General features: G+C 40.1%; 1 protein-coding gene across 2 annotated transcripts in view; it reads left to right on the forward strand.

Moving 5' to 3' along the window:
* Nucleotides 1-25,218, forward strand: part of TM6SF2 (transmembrane 6 superfamily member 2) — a 109,736-nt gene that overhangs the window by 77,628 nt on the left and 6,890 nt on the right. For both annotated transcript variants that reach the window (XM_073592472.1, XM_073592481.1), the window contains 3 exons: nucleotides 10,678-10,775; nucleotides 15,071-15,174; nucleotides 20,416-20,498. In XM_073592472.1, coding sequence (XP_073448573.1) covers nucleotides 10,678-10,775; nucleotides 15,071-15,174; nucleotides 20,416-20,498 — 285 coding nt within the window. The remainder of the gene's footprint in view (nucleotides 1-10,677; nucleotides 10,776-15,070; nucleotides 15,175-20,415; nucleotides 20,499-25,218) is intronic.

Genomic DNA, 25,218 nt, shown 5'->3' on the forward strand with positions numbered 1-25,218 from the left:
TATATTTAAAATTTTTTATGATTTTATCCAATTAATCGAAACAATAATCGGCCAACTAATCCATTATGAAAATATTCGTCAGTTGCAGCCCTAGACCATACACATGGCCTAAGAGCCATAAACTATTACCTGCTAGAGGACGATAGATTGAATCCCTTACAAGCTAAATTCTTATTGGACTGCGTAGAATACTCCCTCACGCATAACTATTTTTCATTTCTGGGTGAACATTATCTGCAGACTAGAGGCACAGCTATGGGGGCCAGGTTTGACCCAAACTATACAAATCTCTTTATGGTTGGGAGAATGCTTTTATACGGAAAAACAATCTGTTTGGTCCTGGTCCTCTATACCAGATACATTTGATGATATTCTTATAATCTGGGATGAGACAGATCAAGATCTAAACAACTTTTTGGAACATTGTAAAAATAACCCCTTTGGTATAGAATTTACCCATGTTATGGATCAAAACTGCCTAGTTTTCTTGGACCTAGAACTTCAAGGAAATTCTGATGGTGATATCTTTTCTAGAACCCACTTCAAACCAAGTGGAGGCAATTCTTACCGGCTCGCGAAAAGCAATCACCATCCAAGGTGGATACAAAATGTACCTTATGGGCAATTTTGTTGTCTGAGACGTACATGTACTAAAAAGGAAGACTACTTACACAGAAGTTTAAAGAAAAAGGTTATGATGCAATCCATATAGATACGACCTTGAACAAATATTTAGCCCTATACGACAATCCACCGGACCACAATCAAGAACCCCCATCCCGTACTATCCCTGATACACATCAGGTTCAGTTCTCCACCCAGTACACAAATAAGGCATTTGAGATACAAAGTATAATAAAGAAAAATTGGAGTATCCTCAAACATGACCCTGTGCTAGGCAACAAGCTCCCCAATCATCCTAATATTGTGTTTAAAAAAAGCCTCAAGACCTGAGAAGCCTGGTAGCCCCAAGTAGGGTGAAAAAATCTACTAAAAACCTACTAGTATATGGCCAACAATATTCGACCAAAAAGGGAGCTATAAGTGCAGTGTAAAAAAAAACTGTGGCACCTGCATGTACATGTGGCACAGGAAGAAAACTGTAGTGGGGAAGGATGGAAGGATTCACAAACTAAAACAATTCATAAACTGTGGAACAGAATATGTTGTATATGGCATTATCTGTCCTTGTGGTCACCTCTATGTGGGTCGGACTCTGCGCCCTATGAGAGTTAGAATAGGCGAACATAAATGTGGCATTATCAACTTAAGAGATAAATGCCCAGTCCCTCGACACTTTCAAGAGGCCCACCAGGGGGACCCATTGGGTATGAGAGTGTTCAGGATAGAGGCAATCGGGGGGTGATCTGGACGCAGGGAGGAGACACCAGAAGCTATGTAAGCGAGAAGCTTTCTAGATCTTCACCCTTGGCAGTCTCATCCCCGGAGGCCTCAGTGAAGACCCCGAAATACATAAAATAGCGTGAAGCGTCATAGAGTTGGATACAGGACAGGTGTCCCACCCATAAACCGTATCCATCTTCTAATACATCATGTTTATTAGTCATCTGTGTGGGAAGCTTTGCCCTGGCTTGCCCAAGTTGGATACATTTAATGTGTTTATACTTCATTGGCATATACCAAGCGCCGACCGTCAATCTTTTCCAGGAACGTACATGCATTTCTTTCTCTCTCTCTTTTTTCTACTATTTACCAACATTTTTTGGTCGTTTATTAATTATAATTTTATTTTTAATTCTTAACGTCAAATTTATGGATTACATTTTTAAAAATCTTTTATACTATGCATCAAACATAATTATGTGTATTGCCTATGCGTGCATGTTTCTATATGTATGTATGTGTGTATGTATACATCTTTCTGTGTACACACACATATATATATGTTTTTTATATGTTATGTAAGTATGTTTCTTATTGATTTACATATAAATGCACATATGTGCATATGTTCGTTCACATGGGCATATTATGGATTGCTAACTGCTCACTGTGGCATAATCCCAGAGGAGATCAGGGACCCATGGTCTCTTCTTAATTTGAAGAGTGAGATGCACCGAGTGTTAGGGACTTATAGTCCATCCTCTATTTGAGGTGTGAGACGGATGGTCTGTGTGGTGTCAGTTTCTTCCTTCTCTCTTCGCTCTTCTATGTGTGCCTTCCGAGTGATGTGGAGAGGCGGCAGACTTGTCTGCTTTGTTCTCTATAGGAAATCCACAACAATATGGCGGACGCAATCCACAACGGCTGACGTCGATCCTGTGCGACGGCGGGCGCACAAGAAATGACATCTAGACCGCACGTCCGGCTTCTTAGAAAGTAAACAACATGGCATGTGTTCCAGACATCAGTCTGACTGCCATAACAACACCATTAGTGAGTCATGTGTTACACCTAATGGCTACACACTCAAAATGTAGACTAATACACAAAATTAGTAAGATCTAGACCATGATATGATTAATATGATTGCTGCCATTGCGATCTTCAGGTGTCTCCTAAAACACTGCCATTGTAAACATTACATCTGTTTTTGCATTGGGTATGGGGATCTGCGATGTTGAATTATAAGCATCTATAGAGTGTCAGTTACACTATACAGTGGGAATCTGGTACCAATTATGTATATGTGCATGTGTGTGTGTGTATATGTGTGCGTATATATGTGTATGTGTGCGTGTACATATATATATATATATATATATATACAATTTGTTCTGGAACTCTCAATTTGGCCTTGCCCTATATTGGACCACCCACGTTTGTGGGTGGGGCATCAGAGCTTCTCTGGGATGTGCCCTACAGATGAGCATATCTGTATAAATAGCTGAAGGAGGTAACACTGCTAAGCTTTGAGGAAGAAGGTATCCCTTCGAAACGCGTTAGCCAGCAGTGGTTCGTACGTCCTCTCTTCCGTCATCTGGAGACTGCTATCACTAGACGGATTGCCACAAATTAAAAGCTTTTATATTGCGCTTCCTTTTATATGCTTGTGAGTAGTTTTTATTCTTTCTTTTAATAAACATATCAAAGAGTAAGGCACAAGGCTGGTGCGCCTTCTTTTTTCTATTTTCTTTCTGATTGCTAGGATACCCCTATCCTGGAGAGCAGCAAGGCCTGAGACATTATCCACCATGAACTTTAGATCATCCGATTAACACACTTGTGCGCAAGAGTATTTGTTTTGCTGCTACTAAAAGAATGGTGTATGCTACAGGGGATGGGGACACTAAAGCAAGGCTATTGCTTTACCCTGCATGGGGGGAATAAGCATTTCTTATGAAAATGATGGGTAAGGTTTGTTAAAGTGGAATTTCAGACTATTTCTATCTTAATTAAATAAATCGTATTCTAACTACCCTGTGAAAGGAAGATGCTTATACTTGCCTATTCTCAGAGCATTCCGGTGTGATCTCCATAGCAACCGACATCAGGGGAGAGGAGAAATCGCTGACATGCCTACTATGGGGCATTCAATGCTGGCTGTCCCTCCTCTCCCTTGAAGCCACCGCTGGGTACTGATCATGTGACTGGACTGGAGCACCTTGAGGTAAGTATAAGCATCTTCCTTTCACAGGGTAGTTAACATAGGTGTTAGGATGGGGGTGGGAGCAGGTTTAACCATAGTTAGGAATAGCCTGGAATTCCACTTTACCATTATTTTACTGGGCGCGTGAAAAAAAAATGCATTTTTTGCCAGAAAAATGCTTTAAAAACCCAAAAATCTATTTTCTGAAAGCACAGGCCTTGTATAATAAAATGATAGCAGTGGCAATTTTTTATTTCAGGATACACTACACTAAATTGAATTTTAGTACATTCGAATGCAATAAAATGTCAATTTTTAGCAAAATATAAAATTAAGAGTTGCGGCAAGTACATAGATACCAATCATGTCATGCACATAATATGATGAAAAACGATTTACCTATATTTATCCACAAGGCACATTTTGAAAGCTTTTACAGGTTATCAGTTTAGAGTTAACCAGGAATAATGGCCCTAGACTTGTTGCTTTTACTCTGACATTTACAGTGATACCTTACATTTGTGGCACAATTACTATTTACATACACCTGCACACCCTATGTGTACAGTCATATGTATGCATGGGGCAACAGAGTTGCGTTTCATTTTTAAAAATGTGTTTATTTTTTTTACACTTTTTTTTTTTTCTTTTTCTTTTAATTTTATTGCTATTACAAGGGGGGCTAACAAGCTCCTATGTGACTGCATGGACAGGCTACAGATTCTCTTAGAGATATCAGGGATTTAATAATGCCACCTCTGCCCTCAGCTGCAGCTTTTGAAGCACAGATTGCGCTTGTTTAGCTGCTTACCTGTCCACAGTAGCCGTGGAATGACGGCTCCTCTCTTTCAGGTTGTTTCATCGCAGAGGACATCAAGGAAAAGACATTCCCTGAGTTCCACCCACTTAGTATCCTGAAGCAGTTTACTGCTGTGCCTGGTTCCTCAGAAGAATGGGAGCACCCAGGAACTCGAGAAGGGGGGGGGGGGAGCAAGGTGGCACCTTCTCGGTACTATATTAGTTATCAGGCAGCTCTATAGCCACCATGGTCATTTTTACATGAAAGCTTATCGCAGGCTGCAAAAAATTATATCAAGCTCACAGCTACAGCAGAGCTTGTTTTAACCCCTTGAAGTCCAGGGTGTTTATAAATGTACCTTGATAGACAAATAGTTATAGCAACATTTGTTGATATGTGCATTTGGAAGTTTGATTGAGCCCCTATATCCCTTTGACCAATTATTTGTTTTAACCTATTACACCTACCGTATGTAAGCTTGTTGGACATCCCATATCAAAACATGGTCATTAATATGGAGTTGGGCCACCCGCTTGCGGTTCTGCTTTGTTTGGAAGTTGCTTTTGGAGGGTTTCTGTGGGAATTTGTGCCCATTTAGCCAAAATAACTTCTGTGAGGTTAGGTACTGATGTTGGGCAAACATATCTGGCTCACAGTCTGTGTTCCAGTCCAGTTTAGTGGGATTGAGGTCAGGGCTCTGTACAAGCCACTTTAGTTCCCCTGCACCAATCTCTTCAAAACCATGTCTTTATGGAGTCTCCTTTCTGCACAGGACCTTCTCCCAACTACTGCTATAAGGTTGAAAGAGCACAAATATCTTAAAGGTCTTTGCACTCTATGCTATAGCATTAACAGTACCCTTCAATGGAAGCATCTAAACTCAATAATTTGGAGGTATGTACACATACTTTTGGCCATTTAGTGTAATTAAAAATACAGATATCTTTTTGGGGATATAGTAAATCATAAAACGAATGACTTTAGAAACGACCGTGGACCACATTTTTAGGTGCTGACACGTTTTAGAGAGTCGACACTGTTTCTTCTAAGCCTTTTCCTATGACAGCAACACAGTGCATAGCTGCTGCATCATTGGATTACATCAGCTAGAGATGCAATACTCCTGGATTTCCTTGTTATGGCAAACAGAGTCAGGAAGATGGGTTTTATTCCCCACTACAGGCCCAAAACTTTGAGGGCATTTCTTTCAAAGGATATATTTATAAACAGATAGCAGAAACTGCACTAATGAAAGATTTTAAAGAGTAACTCCACTTTTGTTCAGATTTTTTTTTCTCTCTGGGTGATCTATGTACATTGCAGGGATTTTAACAAATTTTGTTAGAGTCCTACCTTTTGTTTTTCTGAAGAAATAGCTGTTTGTATGTCTGTGTCCATGTGTAGAGTGAATCTGTAAGAGAGTGATCTTATAATTATCAATCAGTTGCTGAACTTGCAGGGATCTAAGCAGGAAAGTGGCAAGGTCTGCATCCCTTTAGACATGATTTCCCTTTGGGAGTATCTCACCAAAAATTACATTTTTGTTGTAGGGGATGCCCAAAGTCCTACTTGTATCTTGGTGCAGACTTTTTGGAAAATCAGAAAGCCAATAACTCAAGCAGAAAAATACATTTGGGGGGTGTTCCTTTACACCATCTGTGTACAGAACTCCCAGTCTGGGGGGTCAATACAGACTTATAATGATATCCAAAGGATGTCCACAGGATGGCAGATTCAATGATGGCAGATTCAATGATGTAACTTGATGATAAATAATCCTTCAAAATGATTTCTCAGCCATAAAACCATGTACCCAAAAGAAAGAGAAGGGATTAATAGTGAAGTATGCTAAGAACAGGTATTTATTGCGCATAAAAAGTGCATACTTACAAACGCAAGTTAAAAACAGGCATGAAATTTGAGAGAAATACAGCAAACGCCGTGAATGGCGTACTTTCCACGAGACCAGAAGTGACGTCACCATCAGCGCAAGTTTATATATTCAGATTATATATTTTTTCACATTTTTTGCTATTCGCCATTGCACTACTTTAACTGGCTGTTGTGCGGTCATGCAACACTGTACCCAAACAAAATTTATATAATTTTTTTCACACAAATAGAGCTTTCTTATGATGGTATTTAATCAAAAAAAGTCTTCATATATTTTGGCGTAAAAGTATTCTGCTGCATGTCTTTATTAAAAAAAATCCCAATAAGTGTATATTGATTTTGTGTGACCGTTATAGTGTCTACAAACTATGGGATATATACTGGAATTTTTATATATACATTTTTTATACTACTAAAGGCATTGATCAGCGACATATAACAGGACTGCCGTGGGCAATCTGACACTAACTGACACTGGGGGGAGGGACTGACTAAATGCCACTGACATCATCAGTGACACTAATACAGTGACCAATGCTAATAATGTGTACTGTCACTGTACTAATGACACTGGGTTGGAAGGGGTTTAACATCTAGGGTGATCAAAGAGTTAAATGTGTGCCTAACTATGTATAATGTGTGTGATATGTGCTGCTTTTCCTAAGGATCTTGTTTTTCCCCCCCTACTTAGGAGGGAATAAATAAACAGCAAGATCCCCTGTCTGTGAGCAGAGCTCTGTATTGTTTAGAATCACAGAGCTCTGTTCCATGAACCACTGAGGCGATCAGCGGGTCTCGACCAGCACCAGCGATTGACCGCCAGCACCCACTGATCGGCTTGTGCTGTAACGAATCACAGCATAGGCGGACACGCACCCCTTGCCTGAGCCTGCGGATCACATACTAGGTATGTGATCCAGCGCAGGGAGGCCGTTACATTTACGTTAGGTGGTCGGTGAGCGGTTAAAGAATTCGAGGTATGGAATGTTTTACAAAGTTACATAGTCCAGCTTGGAGCAGTGTGGCTATGCATATACCATACATGGCAAAGCATTTGCTGAATGGACAAGGTGGAGAGCGTGACATCACCGTCCCACCTCTCCCCCTCATCCAGAGAATACTTTGCATTTATTGAAAGCAACCTTTGGCACCTGTGCTAAGCAGCCAACCTCCTGTGTTCACAATCCACCAGGGTAGCCACTCAGCACAGGACCCGGAGGCAAAAGGAGATCTCTGGAATAATGATGTCTACTACGGTAATTTCCATTTTCTAGAGAGATCCCACAGGTATGGTATATGCATAGTTACATTGGTCTTGACATGGAATTTTAGAGATAGGCAACTCCTATCCTCATATTGATTAGTGGTTCCAAATTAATAATAACTACTGCAATAGGGAACAGACACAAAAGATACACTCTGCATCTTTCCAAATAACTGTTCTGCTTTATTATGATGCAAATGAAGGTTTTTATACACATGATTACGTAGGTATCACATTAATACTACAATTGTACTTTTATGGTAACAAGGGGCATAACATAGGCAGGCTAATTCTAATCAGGACTCAAAAGAATGCAAACATGTACTGAAAACATTATTAGTGCCGTGTGCACAGTGAGGGCAGTGTGCAATACATACAAAATAGAATACAATTATATACAGAACTTACAAATTTCCTTTACAGTCTAAGCAGGGCCACTGTAACTTTGTAAAAATATACCATGCCTGGAATTTAGAAGAATATATCCTAAAAGTGATACTAAAGTCTCTCTCTTCTTTTTTTTTTTTTGTAAATAACAAACGTCATACTTGCCTTCTCTGTGAAGTGGTTTTGCACAGAGCAGCCCAGATCCTCCTCTTCTCGGGTCCCTCTTTGGCGCTCCTGGCCGCTCCCTCCTGTTGAGTGGGGCACTCAACAGGAGGGAGCGGCCAGGAGCGCCACTAAACATAGCTTGCTATGGGGGCACCCGAGCCGAGCCACAGTTCTCTGTGTCCATTCAGACACGGAACTGTGGCCCGGCCCTGCCCCCTTTCTCTTCTCATTGGCTGACTAACTTTGATTGACAGCAGCGGGAGCCAATGGCATCGCACTGCTGTCTCAGCCAATGAAGAGCAAAGTCCTGAGCAGCAGAGACACTTCTGCAACATCGCTGGATGTAGATGGGCTCAGGGTAAGTATTAGGGGGGCTGCTGCACACAGAAGGCTTTTTATCTTAATGCATAAAATGCATTAGGATAAAAAAACCTCCTGCCTTTACAATCACTTTAACAGTCCTGCTGTACCAGTCATTCATAGACAAAGCAATATTATCTGGAATACCTGGAATTCTTCATTAAATTCAGTATTTACACACAGTTACACAGTTACTCTGGCTGAAAAAAGACACAAGTCCATCTAGTGCAACCAATATTTATACACGTTGGTGCCAGCATATAACAGTGACTGTTCCTATTCATGTGCCATCTCCAACATATTCTCAGATTTGTTTCAGCTGGTTTTCTTTTTCCATGCAATATTAGAATGTATTGCCTAGAGATGAAAAGGCCTGGAATAAAAAAACGAAAAATTGGGAAAAAACAGGGTTTTTTTTTTTTTTTTTTCTAAGACGTTCTTTTTTTTTTTCCAATTTTTCTAGAAAAAAAAGTGTGGAATATGTTCTTTTACAATGATAAATAATATATCTATGACATGGAATTCAAACTATATAAAACAAAGACCTTAATGAAAGATTACTGAGACTTTAGGTCTTAAATTATTATTAAAGTGATTGTGAAGACTTGTGTTTTTTTAGTTAAAAGTAACAAACGTCATACTTACCTTCCCTGTGTAATGGTTTTGCACAGAGCAGCCCAGATCCTCCTCTTCTCAGGTTCTTGGCTGGAGCTCCTGGCCCCTCCCTCCTGTTGAGTGCCCCCACAGCAAACAGCTTGCTATGGGGGCACCAGAGCCGAGCCGCAGCTCCCTGTGTACATTCAGACACGTAGCTGTGGCCTGGCCCCGCCCCCTCTCTCTCCTCATTGGCTGGCGAACTGACTTTGACAGCAGCGGGAGCCAGTGGCGCAGCGCTGCTGTCTCAGCCAATGAGGAGAGGAGTCCCTGGCAGCCGAGACACTCCTACAACATTGCTGTAACCAGAGGGACCTTTAGGTAAGTATTAGGGGGGCTGCTGCACAAAAGGCTTTTTATCTTAATGCATAGAATGCATTAAAATAAAAAAACCTTCTGCCTTTACAATCACTTTAAAGAGGAAGTCCAGCCTGGGTGAAAAAAATTTAAAGTCAGCAGCTACAAATCCTGTAGCTGTTGAATTTTAATATTAGAGCACTTACTTGTCCAGGGTTCCCGCAATGTCGGCACCCCAGCCGATCTTAGGATCGCCCCCCTGGTGCTGCCGCTGCCATTCCTGGTAAGGGAACCCGGCAGTGAAGCCTTTCGGCTTCACAGCTGGTTCCCTACTGCGCATGTGCAAAGCACACTGCACTTTATAATTGGCCTGGCGGCGGGGGAAGGAGGAGGGGGGCCGAACATCTGGGAGATCGGACCACGGTCCCGTCTCCGGAAGTGGACCTGTCAAAAACAGGTCCCCGTTCCCCCCTCCCCCCTAAAAGGTTCCAAATGTGGCACCGTAGGGGTGGGGAAGTGTATAGGTGGAATTTCCACTTTTGGGTGGAACTCTGCTTTAAGTTCTCTTAACTAAAGACAAGCAAATCCTGGGATACAGTTCAAGTAACACTGAACTTCTCAGTGCTACTGGGGGCACTGCAGGGGAAAGGCTCCAGTTTAGTTAGTTTGTGGGCTCCATCTTGTACGCCCTACAGTTGGGTGATTGTTGGGATACAGTAGATGATAGTAAATAGTAATTTAATATGAGGGAAAGGTGTGGTTACCTGTTCTCATGTATAGTTGAAATGTCCTTAACATATACAGTCCTTGTTATTCCATTTGTAATAAAAAAATAGAATTTTAAAAAGCAAGTTTAGTTTATTTACTGAATAAGCTGTACTTTTTTTTCAAGCATTATACTTTTATGTACACAGCACTTCGCGTTCCCAGTGTAAAAAAAAATGACTTTGAATTTTTAATTTGTAAAACTTTTCCACAAAATTTAAATTTTTTTTTCCACGAAAAAAAAAATGGAAAAAAAAACCAACTTTTTTTTTTTTACCCCATGGCTTCAAAATTTCCTCTAGTATTGCCACATACCAGAACTGTGAAAACATGACCAAAACTGAAGAACATAATGATGTCAATCAGCAATCTTTTATATGGAAAGTCAATTGTGCATGGACCCTAATAATAACGATATTTATTCTTTTCACTTGTCTCAGCCATATTGCAATTGTATGCATATATATTTACTTTAAATTATCACAAAATATCTGTGTGACACTTTGTTTTTTCCCCTTTTTTCTTTTCTTCAACTGTTTTTAGTTTTTGCGATTTTCTCCTTTACAAGTGTTATTGACTTAATAATATGGCTAGAAGAAGATGGCTACATAAGTGGATTTATGGCGTTTTACATGAAAGAGGTAGGAATAACTGGTTTGAAAATGTCTATAGCCGTTACACGTATCTAAGGTTTCAGTTTCCAAGTTTCATATTATTTTAACTTTAAAACTTGTTACACTTTACTTTTTTCATTTCCAAAACATCAGAGAAGATTTTATGCTTTTGGAGATATTGATTTTACAAACTTATATTTTCGTTTTGATATCTGATTGTCAGGACATTGTGGTTAGGTGTAAATTAGCAGTGAATAACAGTAATTCAGTAAACAGTTACCCAGTTCTTTGTAACCTGCAGTTTTTGTCCAGGGGAAAGCACATTAAAACTTCCTGGATAATGATTTTCATTTTTTTCCACAACAAGAGGAAAAATAAGGTTCCTTTTTGGTCCTCTTCTGTTATGGACAGTCGAAAAAACTCACTGGATCAAAATGTTGTCCTATAAGCCTTTGGTAATTGTAACATTGGATGTAATTAGTAGCACAAACACAGTTATAGTTAATTTGCCATATGTCTGTACTGGTCTTGGATTTATTATAGCAATCCTATCATAAAAATAAAACTCCAACCCACACCTCCCATTATGTGAACAATTGGCACTAGAGAAAGATTAATAGTCAAAATATCACCTTCTTGCTCTTTATTTTTTTTTCCTTGGAGAGGTTTCAATGAATGAAAATTTAATTGAAATGCAGCATTTCAGTTTTGCCGTTTTTTGGGTTATGACAGGTCCATGTCTGTTCTGGCCCGTAGCTGCTACTCCTTCTGTTCCCTACTGCAAAGTCACTAGTGTAAGTGGCTTCAAACACAGCCTACAAATCACATTAAAAACAATATTTTTTTATGTTCATATTAATATAAAATATTACATTCTAATATTTTATGTTCCTATTTGTGGCCATCAGCTTTAGCTTTTTTTTCAATGTTTTCCTTATTATCTGTTAAAAAAAAAAGCCTGTTGTTTACAAAGCATGATAGCTAATTGAGATTTATGCATATAAGTGAATGTGCAAAAGAGACTCCAACTCTTCCCTCTGTTCATGCATACAGTGAGGGAAAAAACTATTTGATCCCCTGCTGATTTTGTACATTTGCCCACTGGCAAAGAAATGATCAGTCTATAATTTTAATGGTAGGTTTATTTTAACAGTGAGAGACAGAATAACAACAAAAATATCCAGAAAAATGCATATCAAAAAAGTTTTTTTTATAAATGTATAAATTGATTCGCATTTTAACCACTTGCCGACCAGCCGCTGCAGTTGTACTGCGGCAGAATGGCACGGCTAGGTGAAACGATGTTATGTTACGTCGCTTCGCCCTGTGGCCACTAGGGGCACGCGTGCGCCTCCGGAGCTGATGCGAGTGCCCGGCGTTCGCGATCACCGCCGGGCTCCCACGATCGCTGGTTACACACCGAGAATCGGGATCTCTGTGTGTAAACACACAGTTTCCGGTTCTCTGAGGGGAGAAGAGACAGATCGTCTGTTCATACAAAGCGATCTGTCATCTCCCCTAGACAGTCCCCTCCCTGCTTCAGTTAGAACACAGAGAGGGAACACAATTAACCCCTTGATCGCCCCTAGTGTTAACCCCTTCCCTGCCAGTGACATTTTTACAGTAATCAGTGCATTTTTATAGCACTGATCTCTGTATAAATGCCAATGGTCCCAAAAATGTGTCAAAAGTGTCCGATGTGTCCGCCTTAATGTCGCAGTCCCGATAAAAATCGCAGATCATTACTAGTAAAAAAAAAAAAAAATTAATAATAAAAATGCCATAAAACGATCCCCTATTTTGTAGACGCTATAACTTTTGTGCAAACCAATCAATATACGCTTATTGTGAGTTGTTTTTTTTTTTTTAACAAAAATATGTAGAAGAATACATTTCGTCCTAAACTGAGGAAAAAAAATATTTTTTATATATTTTTGGGGGATATTTATTATAGCAAAAAGTAAAAAATATTGCGTTTTTTTTCAAAATTGACGCTTTTTTTTTGTTTATAGCGCAAAAAATAAAAACCGCAGAGGTGATCAAATACTACCAAAAAAAAAGCTCTATTTGTGTGAAAAAAGGACATCAATTTTGTTTTTGTGCAATGCTGCATGACCAGGCAATTGTCAGTTAAAATGGCGCAGTGCCGAATCGCAAAAAGTGCTCTGGTGAGGAAGGGGGTAAAATCTTCCGGGGCTGAAGCAGTTAATGAGTGAAATAAATATTTGACCCCTTCGCAAAACATGACTTAGTCCTTGGTGGCAAAAACCTTGTTGGCAATCACAGAGGTCAGATGTTTCTTGTAGTTGGCCACAAAGTTTGCACACATCTCAGGAGGGATTTTGCCCCATTCCTCTTTGCAGATCCTCTCCAAATCATTAAGGTTTCGAGGCTGACGTTTGGTAACTCGAACCTTTAGCTCCTGACACATATTTTATATGGGATTAAGGTCTGGAGACTGGCTAGGCCACTCCAGTACCTTAATGTGTTTCTTCTTAAATCACTCCTTTGTTGCCTTGGCCGTGTGTTGTGGGTCATTGTCATGCTGGAATACCCGTCCATGACCCATTTTCAATGCCCTGGCTGAGGGAAGGAGGTTTTCACCCAAGATTTGAAGGTACATGGCCCCATCCTTCATCCCTTTGATGCGGTGAAGTTGTCCTGTCCCTTTAAAAAAAGCACCCCAAAGCATAATGTTTCCACCTCAATGTTTGACAGTGGGGATGGTGTTCTTGGGGTCATAGGCAGCGTTCCTCCTCCTCCAAGTACGGCGAGTTGATGCTAAAGAGCTCGAATTTGGTCTCATCTCACCACAACACTTTCACCCAATTCTCCTCTGAATCATTCAGATGTTCGTTAGCAAACTTCAGAGGGGCCTGTACATGTGCTTTCTTGAGCAGGGGGACCTTGGGGGCACTGCAGGATTTCAGTCCTTCACGGCGCAGTGTGTTACCTATTGTTTTCTTGGTGACTATGGTTCAAGCTGCCTTGAGATTATTGACAAGATTCTCCAGTGTAGTTGGGGGCTGATTCCTCACCGTTCGCATGATCATTGAAATTCCATAAGGTGAGAACTTACATGGAGCCCCAGACCGAGGGAGATTGACAGTTATTTTGTTTCTTCCATTTGCGAATAATCACACCAACTGTTGTCACCCTCTCACCAAGCTGCTTGGCGATGGTCTTGTTGCCCATTCCAGCCTTGTGTAGGTCTACAATCTTGTCCCTGACACCTTTAGACAGCTCTTTGGTCTTGGCCATGGTGGAGAGATTGAAATCTGATTTATAGATTGCTTCTGTGGACAGTTGTCTTTTACTCTTTAAGGCCAGGTTCGCACTGGTAGGACACGACTGCTGTACGACTGTCATCCTACTTTGCCCTGCGACATCAGTCTTACATCGTCCTACTTCCATCCAACTTGAATGAACAGGATACGATTTTGCTACGACTTTGAGATAGTCCGTCTTGTCCTTTGACCAATCAAAACAATCCCAGTGTGACATAAATTCCTTTTCCTGTTGCTGTAATCACCATGTCGAATGTCACAAAGTTGGATGGTTAGAACGAGGATCCGACTTTGATCCGACTTCAATGATTTTGAATGGGCACAAACCAAAGACGGACCAAAGTAGTGCAGGAACCTTTTCTAAAGTCGGACCAACTTGTGTCGGACCAGTTAAGATGGCTCTCCTAAGGAACTATTGGTTTGTACACGTCGTGCGACATGTGCTCCCAAAGTCGGGATTTTGGAACATTGAAATGCGTTTTCCTGGGTATTTTTGTTGTTATTTTGTCTCTCACTGTTAAAATAAACCTACCATCAAAATGATAGATTGATCATTTCTTTGTCAGTGGGCAAACGTACAAAATCCGCAGGGGGTCAAAAACTTTTTTCCCTCACTGTAACTACCAGAGGTTTCAATTAGAAAACCAATTCTGCTGTGCTTTTTCCTTAAAAAATCCATTGTCCCTAAACCATCTGCATTACATATTTGTAAAATAAAGATTGCATATACTACACATAATAAAAACACACACACAACCATGGTTTGCAACCATATCAAATTAAATTAGTTTCCCTTTAATTTGATGGGCAAATGCCTGAAATTGTAATATACAAGTACATTCTTTTCATTGCAAACCTACCTCTCCAACCCAGAGAAGCTACCTCACAAAAACTGAATAATGTCCTGTGTGATAGCAGGGTCCCAGTCTCTTCTTTTGAATTTTAATGTATGTTGGCCCATGTTTTGACACATATTAAAATGCATGTGTTTAAAGGTCTTAGAGTATACTTATTATATTTATTTTATTCCTCCAGGGGGAGCCATACCTCCGCACTGCACATGGTATGCTCATCTGCCTGTGGGATGGGACAGTACATTACTTGCTCTACTTGTTTATGTTGGCAGCAATCTCTCGTGGGTAAGAAAATATTGCTTTGTCTTTGAATGAATGGAACAGCAGGACTGATAAGGATATAATGTTTGATGAATTCCAGGCATGGAATATTTTTGCATTTTGCGTTACGTTGATCCAACTTGGACCAGTGTAACTATGTATATACCATACCTGGCCAATGCCCCTGAAAGCTGGAAATCACTGTAGTAGGCTCCACTGCTTCAGTGACCTCCACTTGCCTCCGGGTCCCGTGTTGAGCGGCCGACCTAATGCATTGTGAATACAAGAGGTCGGCCGCTCAGCATGGGTGCCATTCAGAGAATTCTTTGAATGAATGCAAAGCAATCTTTATTGGACCAGGTAGACGTCACCACCCAATATAACTATGTAAAAATATACCATACCTGAAGTTCTTCTTTAAAACAAAACTTTCCTTTTGCTTTTGGATAGCATCTTCAACACTCCAGGACCATTAAACCTAGATGCTTTTAAATTAATTACCCACTGCAATACTCTTGCAAAATACTGCAAAAATGAAGGGCTCACTAACCCCCATCCTGCCTCCTGAATCTCTATATTGGTTGCCCAAGGTTATGAGTAGGGTTGAGCTTTGGATTTAGATTGAACATGAGTAGTTGTCGGACTTTCCTATCGTGTGTGCACAAGTCCGTCGCACAAAAGTTCACGCATGCTCGGAATCAAGGACGAGCCGGAAGCGCTCGGTCTTGTAAAACTAGCATTCGTAATGGAGATTAGCAGAAGGAGCCTAAAGGGTGGCACAGGACTATTGAACTTCCTTTTTATAGGCGCGTTGTACGTCTTGTACGTCACCATGTTCGTAATTGTTGGCCAACATTTGTGTGACCGTGTGTATGCAAGACAAGTTGGAGCCAACACCCTTCGGACAAAAGTTCACGGTTTTGTTGTCGGAAAGTCTGATCATGCGTACGCGGCATTAGTCATTTGTATTTTGGAAAATCATGAATTAATGCAGCCATTCTTCATTATAGCAACCGGTTACCAATGATGCACTTCCTGGCCTTTGAACTGTGGTCAGGTGGCTTAGAACAGCCAATAATGATGCCCAATCCCCTCACTATAGTCAGGATTTTCTACAGCCTGTTGTCAGAATGTATTGGAGGACCTGGAGTGCTACATTACAGTTGTGATGGGCTACATATTAGTATGTACCTCCATATTCATTGTGCTGTCTTTGGATACATTAGTGTGCATCGCACTGTGGTGCACTTCAAACTTACATATGTACCTCCCTCTGTGTTCACAATGCATAGCTCTAACAGACCTTTCTGGGACTCCTTTTTTAAAGTGATACTAAAGTATTATTTTTGGGGTTTTTTTTGCTTTAAAATAACAAACATGTTATACTTACCTGCTCTGTGTATTGGTATTGCACAGAGTAGCCCCAATTCTCCTCTTCTCTGAGTGCCCCCACAGCATTCAGACACAGAGCCTCAGGCCTGCCCCTCTCTCTCCTCATTGGCTCTGACTTTGATTGACAGCAGTGAGAGCCAATGATGCTCGATGTGTGTCTCAACCAATCAGAAGGGAGAGTCCTGGGCAGCCAAGTATCTCATGCAACATCGCTGGATCTAGATCGGGCTCAGGTAAGTAAAAGGGTGGCTGAGGGAGGCTGCTGCACACAGAAGGTTTCTTTTTATCTTAATGCATAGAATCTCGATGTAATAAAAGGGAGAGATGTGTGCCTGCCCCCCTCCACGTCCAGTTGAAGCTACGTGACATGACGTTGAGAAACGCGTCAACGTAACTACGGAGACCCTGTTAGAGTGATCCCCCAATCCAAATGGGAAGTGGAGAACCGTGAACTGAGCACTCAGCTTACGCATACTGAGCTGTTACCTTTCTGACTATACCGCTGCAGTGTGGCCAAGACCTGGGAACACCCCGCATGGTACATCTAACAGCGTCCTGTTTTTGATCCTCCCTCGGTGGATGAGGACGCGGTGGAGTTTCCCTATTCACTGGAAACACAAGAAATGCCGGCCAGCATTCCTGCATAGCGAAAGGAGGTGGTAATGTAGAAAACCATCAATCATATAGGTAAATGGGAAAAAAAATGCAGCGCTAAGAAGTAATAGGAAGTTAGGGTGTAGTGAAACAATTAAGTAAGAGATGCTGTACTGAACAGTAAAGCATATGTGCAAAAACCATAAGTGAAATGAAATGAACAAACACAGTATAAAGTGTCCACATATGGTAAATGGATGATTCCAAACTCAAATTATTAAGAGGAACTGGTATGGACCAAAAAATGATGTGAAACTAGAAAATAAAGTCAATGGTGCACGGTGTGGATCTGTGAGTGTGAGTCAACAACGGGGTACAGAACTTCCGTAGCTGTAAACCAACATCTCGATATGGGGCATCAGAATGACAACATCAGGAAGTAAGATAAGATGGGTACTCTTACCAGATGACGTGGACTCCACTGTCATATGACATGGAGTCAATGGTGCATGGAGCCAAACCTAGGCTGGAAAACGATATCCGGAACGGTGGAACCTCTGTCTCACTTCTCGACTTATCTGGTGGGATGAAGAAACATCAGGAAGGGCCGCCAACTGGATATCAGCCAATAGACCTCAAGGATGTGTTCCAAGGAGAAGCCGGGGACAGATTTGAGCCAGACCCCGTGATGGAAGTAGGGCTACTGGAAGGCAGTTTCTTGCATCGGGATAATATGCAAATAAAAAATAAAAAGCTTCTGCATAGTGCAGGTAAACCAATCATATAGGCTCTTGTCTTTTTATAGACTCTATACACGAACTGCATGGCCTAGGGGCTGATTCAGATTCCGGGATAGCCATATGTGACTGATACAAGGCTAATGATGACAATGTTTAAATGATGGTAAAAGGAAACCAGTATCTGCACTATTCACTTTACTTTGATCAAGGACATATTACCTGGTAGCTGTCAGCAAGCACCTTACTATTAACCGCTCCATATAATAATGTCTAATAATAATAATATATATAATAATATAATATCTAATATAATAATCTAGTCTCCTTTTGATGTTCGGAATTTAATTCAGCTGCAAAATTATTTCCAGGAATTGTTACTTTTTATATGTTTTTCGCATGCGCATGCAACTATATACAGTGGGGACGGAAAGTATTCAGACCCCCTTAAATTTTTCACTCTTTATTATATTGCAGCCATTTGCTAAAATCATTTAAGACTCATGGCTGTATTAGATCAAAAGGGTGATTCTACTAAATACTGAGCAAAGGGTCTGAATACTTAGGACCATGTGATATTTCAGTTTTTCTTTTTTTAATAAATCTGCAAAAATGTCAACAATTCTGTGTTTTTCTGTCAATATGGGGTGCTGTGTGTACATTAATGAGGAAAAATAATGAACTTAAATGATTTTAGCAAATGGCTGCAATATAACAAAGAGTGAAAAATTTAAGAGGGTCTGAATACTTTCCATCCCCACCGTATGTTGCATTTATTCAGAACAACAAAAGAGGAATTAATTGTCAGCCAAACTTGGAAACTATGTGCAATATCTAGAATTTAGTCAGACAGGCGCTTTATTATATGGTAGTTTTATTTCTTTAGATTTTCCACACCCCTGGGGGCCGCGCATGCATAGTTTCCCTTTATATTAATCAATTTCATCGTTTATATGTCTATCATTGGCAGTTTGATCGCAGGGTCTCAATGCATCTGTGGTAATTAAGGCTCCCGGTCCGTCTTTGTTATTTGTGTGTCTATTGTTTATTTTTGTCTGCATATTAGTTTGGTTGGTCCACCACATGCTTTAATGCATTTTTGGTGTGCCACTTTTTGATATTCAGCAAGACCAGCTCAATATAGCTCCTATTTGCTGAGTGTTTTTTTTTTTTTTTTAATTGTTGTAGTTTTGATACCCAATAAAATATGAGTTCAATTTTATTATTACTCTCCCATAATTGCCCCCTACAGCCCTAGTAGCCATCTTTTCTTCCATGGGAGGTCTTTTCTCTTTTCACTCTTCTCTGAAGACATTTTGTGAATGCTGTTTTTTGGCTACAGCAGTAGCCTCATTTATTTAGAGGAGTGGCATTGGATTGGTAATCATCACTACACGGGTGGCGTGTGGTGGAAGTATGGTCGCCTTTTTGTTTTATATTTAATAAGGCTGCTTATATACTGTCAATCAACTGTACAATTTTTTGGTTATTGTCTGTAAAATAATACACTCTAATTTTTTTTTCTTGATTAAAAAAGGATTGGTGTGTTTCCCATGTCACCCTTGAAATTGGATAAAAGGGAGGTCCCTCTCACCCCTATATTTTTATTATATTGGTACATATCTCTTATGTCAGTGCCCAGATCTTCATGCCCTTTGTATGATGATTACTTGCTTATTAGCCTTGAAAATGGCCATAATTGATTATCAAGATTTGTCCCCCCTAAAGACTTCAGTGGGATTCATATTTAGCAATATTCAGACTTAACAATGGGTTCGAAGAATGCCCTGCGATTTGAATTTACACATATTCGCTCATCCCTAGTTATGGATATCCTAATTGTCCAAAAGAGATATAGGAGAGGTGAGCAAGCTCTCAGCTTTTTGTCAAAAAATCAAGAGTTGCATGGTGGAGCTTTCCCTGGGTACAGAGGACATTTTTACAGTGTATGTAAACCCTAACAAACTCTTAGCTGCTCCCTATATCTGCTAAATGAAGCATTTTTTATATCTGTTCAATAAGTGCAAAAAAACAAACAAACAGTTGTTTCTGTCAGAAATATTGTAAGCTGATCATGTCCTGCATTCTTATTAGTTCTATTTTTCCCAGCTAAGGCAAAACCCCTTCCCTCTATGATACGGAGAAGAGGAGAGGGGAAGGTGTTTGTAGTCCAAATCAGAGCAGCTCAGTTTCTTCATAGATACAGATTGGACTCTTGCTTTATAGGGTTTACACAAACCAAGGGTATGTTTTATGGTCTTGTGGTGTCCACCTGCCAGAAATGAAATAAATAGGCACAACATACAAAACTGCTCTGTAAACATCTGAACTCAAACTAAGTTATAAAAAATATACAGTACCTGCTTTGATTGTTCTTTAGCATCAGTAAGCATGTATATGGACATCATACGTTTGTTTGATCTCAGTACTATAATTTAACCATCTTTAAACAGTGAAAGCACATTGATTCTAGGTCATAATTCTGATGTGATGCTGCATTGTTTTTTATATGAATAAGATCTTTCTGGTTTTCCCTTCCTAGGACAAACTACAAAGCAGTTGGTCTTTTTTGGTTGGGTTCTCTACTCATGAGCATGCTGGTGTTTCTGCCTGGGAATGTAATTGGTAAGACACATCTATCACTTGTCAGACCTTTCTACGATAATGGGTCAAGCATCCAGGGGATGTATTATGTTAAATAATATATACCTGCCAGTGAGAAAAGATCTGTTTAGCTGTCTCTCTCCCGTTGGTTAATGATTAAAAAAAAAAAGTACACATTCATCGTAACAGTTTTTGTATTCAAACTGTGCAGGGATAACCTTAAATCTTTTAAGTGCGTGTAGAACTATGACATGTTCTTTCTAGGTTGAAATTCTGATCTGTTTGATGCCATATGCAGTGCAAAAGTGATAAGGCATGGAAGTACAGTTCATAGCACACACATGATCCTTTCAAAGTCCCCCTATGCTCTTGCAGGCCATGCCTTGCAACTGGCCATATCTACCTTATCTCGTGCCCAGATTATTGATAACTGGGCTAGAGAAATGAATAGTGAGCTTTCTCTTGATATAGATAATCCTAAACTTTTTTAAAGATTACAGTGCTTGCCTTTCTTACTATTCTGTGTGGATGCCTTGAAAAATATGATCTGTCAGTTCTCCAGAATTAGAAAAAAAACAGCACACAAAACCGAACACCCCGCACATACCCAAAATAAACCTGTGTGAGAGTGAATAGCACTATACACAGGACGAAGACAGTTCCACAGAAAAAAAAAAAACAGTGCACAAAAATAGGAATACGCACAAATGTATGTAATGTTGAATCTGTACTCCACAACCATTTAGAAGAAAGCCGAGGACTCTGATCTATGAATAACTGCAGAGAAGGAACACTGAACCTAACACCACCAGAAAAAGAACATGCCATTCCAGACCAAGGGAGTGGGTATGGAGACCTAGTAAGGCTTCCAATAAGGAAAAGGGGTCTAGACACAGTATGGCTCTCAATACACTGTTGTGTACTAGCTTAAGGACCAGCCTCGTTTTGGATTTTAGGTGTTTACATGTTTAAAACAGGTTTCTTTGCTAGAAAATTACTTAGAATTCCCAAACATTATATATGGTTTTTCTTCTAACACCCTAGAGAATAAAATGGCGGTCTTTGCAATACTTTTTTTTGCACCTTATTTGCGCAGCGGTCTTAAAAGCGCACTTTTTTTGGAAAAAATTCACTTTTTTTAATAAAAAAATAAGACAACAGTAAAGTTATCCCAATTTTTTTTTATATTGTGAAATATAATGTTACACCAAGTAAATTGATACCCAACACGCTTGAAAATTGCGCCCGCTCGTGGAATGGCGTCAAACTTTTACCCTCAAAAATCTCCATTGGCGACGTTTAAAAAATTCTACAGGTTGCATATTTTGCGGTACAGAGGAGGTCTAGGGCTAGGATTATTGCTCTCACTCTACCAGTCGCTGCGATACCTCACATGTGTGGTTTGACCACCGTTTTCATATGCGGGCGCTACTCGCGTATGCGTTCGATTCTGCGCGCGAGCTCGTAGGGATGGGGGGGTTTAAAAACATTTTTTTTTTTTTTTTAATTATTTATTTTACAATATTTTAGTTATTTTTACACTGTTTTAAAAAAAAAATGGAGTCACTTTTATTCCTATTACGAGGAATGTAAACATCCCTTGTAATAGAAAAAAGCATGACAAGACCTCTTAAATATGAGATCTGGGGTCAAAAAGACCTCAGATCTCATATTTACACTAAAATGCAATAAAAAAAAAAAAATAAAAAAAAAGGTCATTTAAAAAAATGACATTTAAAAAAATGTGCCTTTAAGAGGCGTGGACGGAAGTGACGTTTTGACATCGCTTCCGCCTAGCAGTGTCATGGAGACGAGTGGGCGCCATCTTAGCCTCACTCGTCTCCTCACTCGTCTCCTCACTCTTCTCCAGACACAGGACGGAGACGGATGCGATCGCGGCGGGAGGGGGGAGCCCCTCTCCTGCCACAGATAAAAGTGATCTCGCGGCGAATCTGCCACAGGGACCACTTTTTATCTGAAAGCCGGCCGCCGCACGAAAATGGGGATACCGGGGTTATGACAGCTAGCTGTAAACTTCATTCATCTGCTATTTACAATAATGACTGTTTGGTCTTATGCTGATGAAAATTTGACCTATGTACTGTATTCCTTTAGAGGATTGGTATAGCCACTGATAGGATTATTTCAAAGTCTTCAGACAGCAAGTTGCCAGTATGCTCCCATGTGGCCAAAGAAATGCCAGAGAGCATACCCTTCATTTGGCGAATTGCTTACCATACTAAGATATTAAAGAGGAACTGCAGTCTGCTCACATAATTTGTAATAAAAACATCTTTGCCATTCTGAAGCTTCCCTATAACCACTTTGCATATTATATGCTGCAGAAATCTCCCTCCACTGAGTCTGGCTGCAACCATTTTAACTGTGGGCAGCTGAAGCTGCTGCCTGTTCACTTCCTGGATTTACACAGACACACAGAGGCACACCTCCAGCTCTGCAGCTCTCATTGGCCCTCTTATGACTCACCCCCCCCCCTTCCTGGCAAACTCTCATGAGAGTAAGAGAGAGAGCTGTGCATGATGTCATAAGCCTAGGCGTTTTTCCAGACAAGAAACAGGAAGTGGGCTGTAAAAGGTATTTACTGTTAGAAAAAAAAATGTTTTACTATCCAAAGTTAAAACAGCAAGGGCAGAACATTTAATAGATGGAAAGATGAAAAAATGACTGAAGTTCCGCTTTAAATAAGGAATCTGGCCACTCCTCTGTATTACAATTTCACGTTCTCAACCTTACCTTGCATAGAGATTTTCCCCATTGCAGGACAACAATCTAAGCACCAGTATGCACAGGTTAACAAAGCAGATAAACTTTTACACATAACCAGTAGCCACCACCACATTTTTTAACAGAAACATGCACTGTTGTTAGCATCCACTGATGCGTTTCTGACCTTTAAAAATGTCTGTATTACTCACTGCCACTCCCAGAAATGATTATAACAGAGCTTATGATTGCTTCTTCAAAAAGGCAGAGTTCTTATTTTCTACTTGGAGCATTTGGAGATTTAGTAAATGCGCTTAACACATTTTTAAATATAATTTTGAAAAAGAAAAGAAAAATAGTGCTCAAAACAGTCAAAATAAGTAACCGTAAAATAAAAGGATTTAAAAGTGAAAAATTCTTAAGCGGAGTCCGCCTGGTCTCGTTAAAGTGCAGAGTTTGGATCATTTGAAAATTAAGTCCATTCTGGTATTGCAAAGTGACTGGCTCTTTTAACGTGACTCTCAATTATTCTATTTATTATCCACCCAATGTAAGGGTCTAAGGCAGTGATGGTGAACCTTGGCACCCCAGATGTTTTGTTCCCAGATGTAGTTCCAAAACATCTGGGGTTCCAAGGTTCGCCATCACTGGTCTAAGGTGTTTGTAGGTGTGCTGGAGTATTTCTTAATGCCCAGTGGACACCCCATATTGGCAGCTATCCTGTGTACATCTATATTTCTCAATGACAAGGGTTCAGAATCAGGAGACAAGCATATTACTTAGTAGAATGAAATTACGATTTGTTAGTCACCAAATATGACAGGCTAACCATACTTCTAAATACTTGCTGTCTGAAGACATTTGAAATAATACTATCGGTGGCTATACCAATCCTTTAAAAGAATACATAGGTCAAATTGTCATCAGTATAAGACCAAACAGTCATTATTGTAAATAGCAGATGAATGAAGTTTACAATACATGTATATAAACCAAGCATACCTTAGTGCGTAGTATGGCAACTGTGCCAGACTTTTCACTCCCTTGACACAACATAGGCTAGTACACAATGGTGTATTGGGAGCCATACTGTGTCTAGACCCCTTTTTCTTATTGGAAGCCTTACTAGGTCTCCATACCCACTCCCTTTGTCTGGGATGGCATGTTCTTTTTCCAGTGGTGTTTTTTCGTTTAAGGTCTAATGTATCTTATTTCACTTCTGAACCTTGTAATATAGGTGTGGTGTCTGAGTAGTATATTTTTTTCATTAGTGTAGTCACTTCTTAGGAAAGTAACTCCATTACTGTACTATACCATAGGCGTTATGGAAAATTAAATGACACTAGTGGTTAGCACTCCTTCTTTGCAGCACTGCGGTCCCTGGTTCAAATCCTGGTCAGTACGCTATTTGCATGGAGTTTACATGTTTTCCCTTGTGCTTGCGTGGGTTTCCTCCGAGTACCCTCAATTCTTCCCACACTCCAAAGACATATTAGTAGGTTATCTACCTTGTGTTTAAATTGGCCCTACTATGTGTGTATGTGTATGTATACATGAGAAATGTGGACCCTAGACTCCTTGAGTGCAGGGAATGATGTAAATGTAGAGCTGCATAAACTGTCTTTACTATATTAATACTTGTAATAAATGAATAGTAATAATAATGAATAATAATTTGACAGTTTGAGAGGTATACTACTTAGTTATAGGTCAAAATAGGTCACCGCCTCAGCTTTACAGGTCTGAATTCCTTAAACTGCACTCCAGCCTATTTATGAAAGGGCTGCACCAGAAGTCCTTTAAAGACCCTGTGACTGCTTAGCATTGACTGGAGATTTTGATTGGACAGTTTTGTTCACCATCTTGTGAATTTTGGAGAAAATTAGGGTAGCATTGTGCTGGTACCACTCCTCAATTCTCTACATGGAGTATGAGGTGCGTCAGTTGTCACTATAGTCACACCATAGTCTGCCTCTAATTAAAGAATTATGAACTACATTTTATTTCAATCTTGTTT

Source organism: Aquarana catesbeiana, linkage group LG01, assembly GCF_042186555.1.
Source record: "Aquarana catesbeiana isolate 2022-GZ linkage group LG01, ASM4218655v1, whole genome shotgun sequence".
Taxonomy (NCBI): Eukaryota; Metazoa; Chordata; class Amphibia; order Anura; family Ranidae; genus Aquarana; species Aquarana catesbeiana.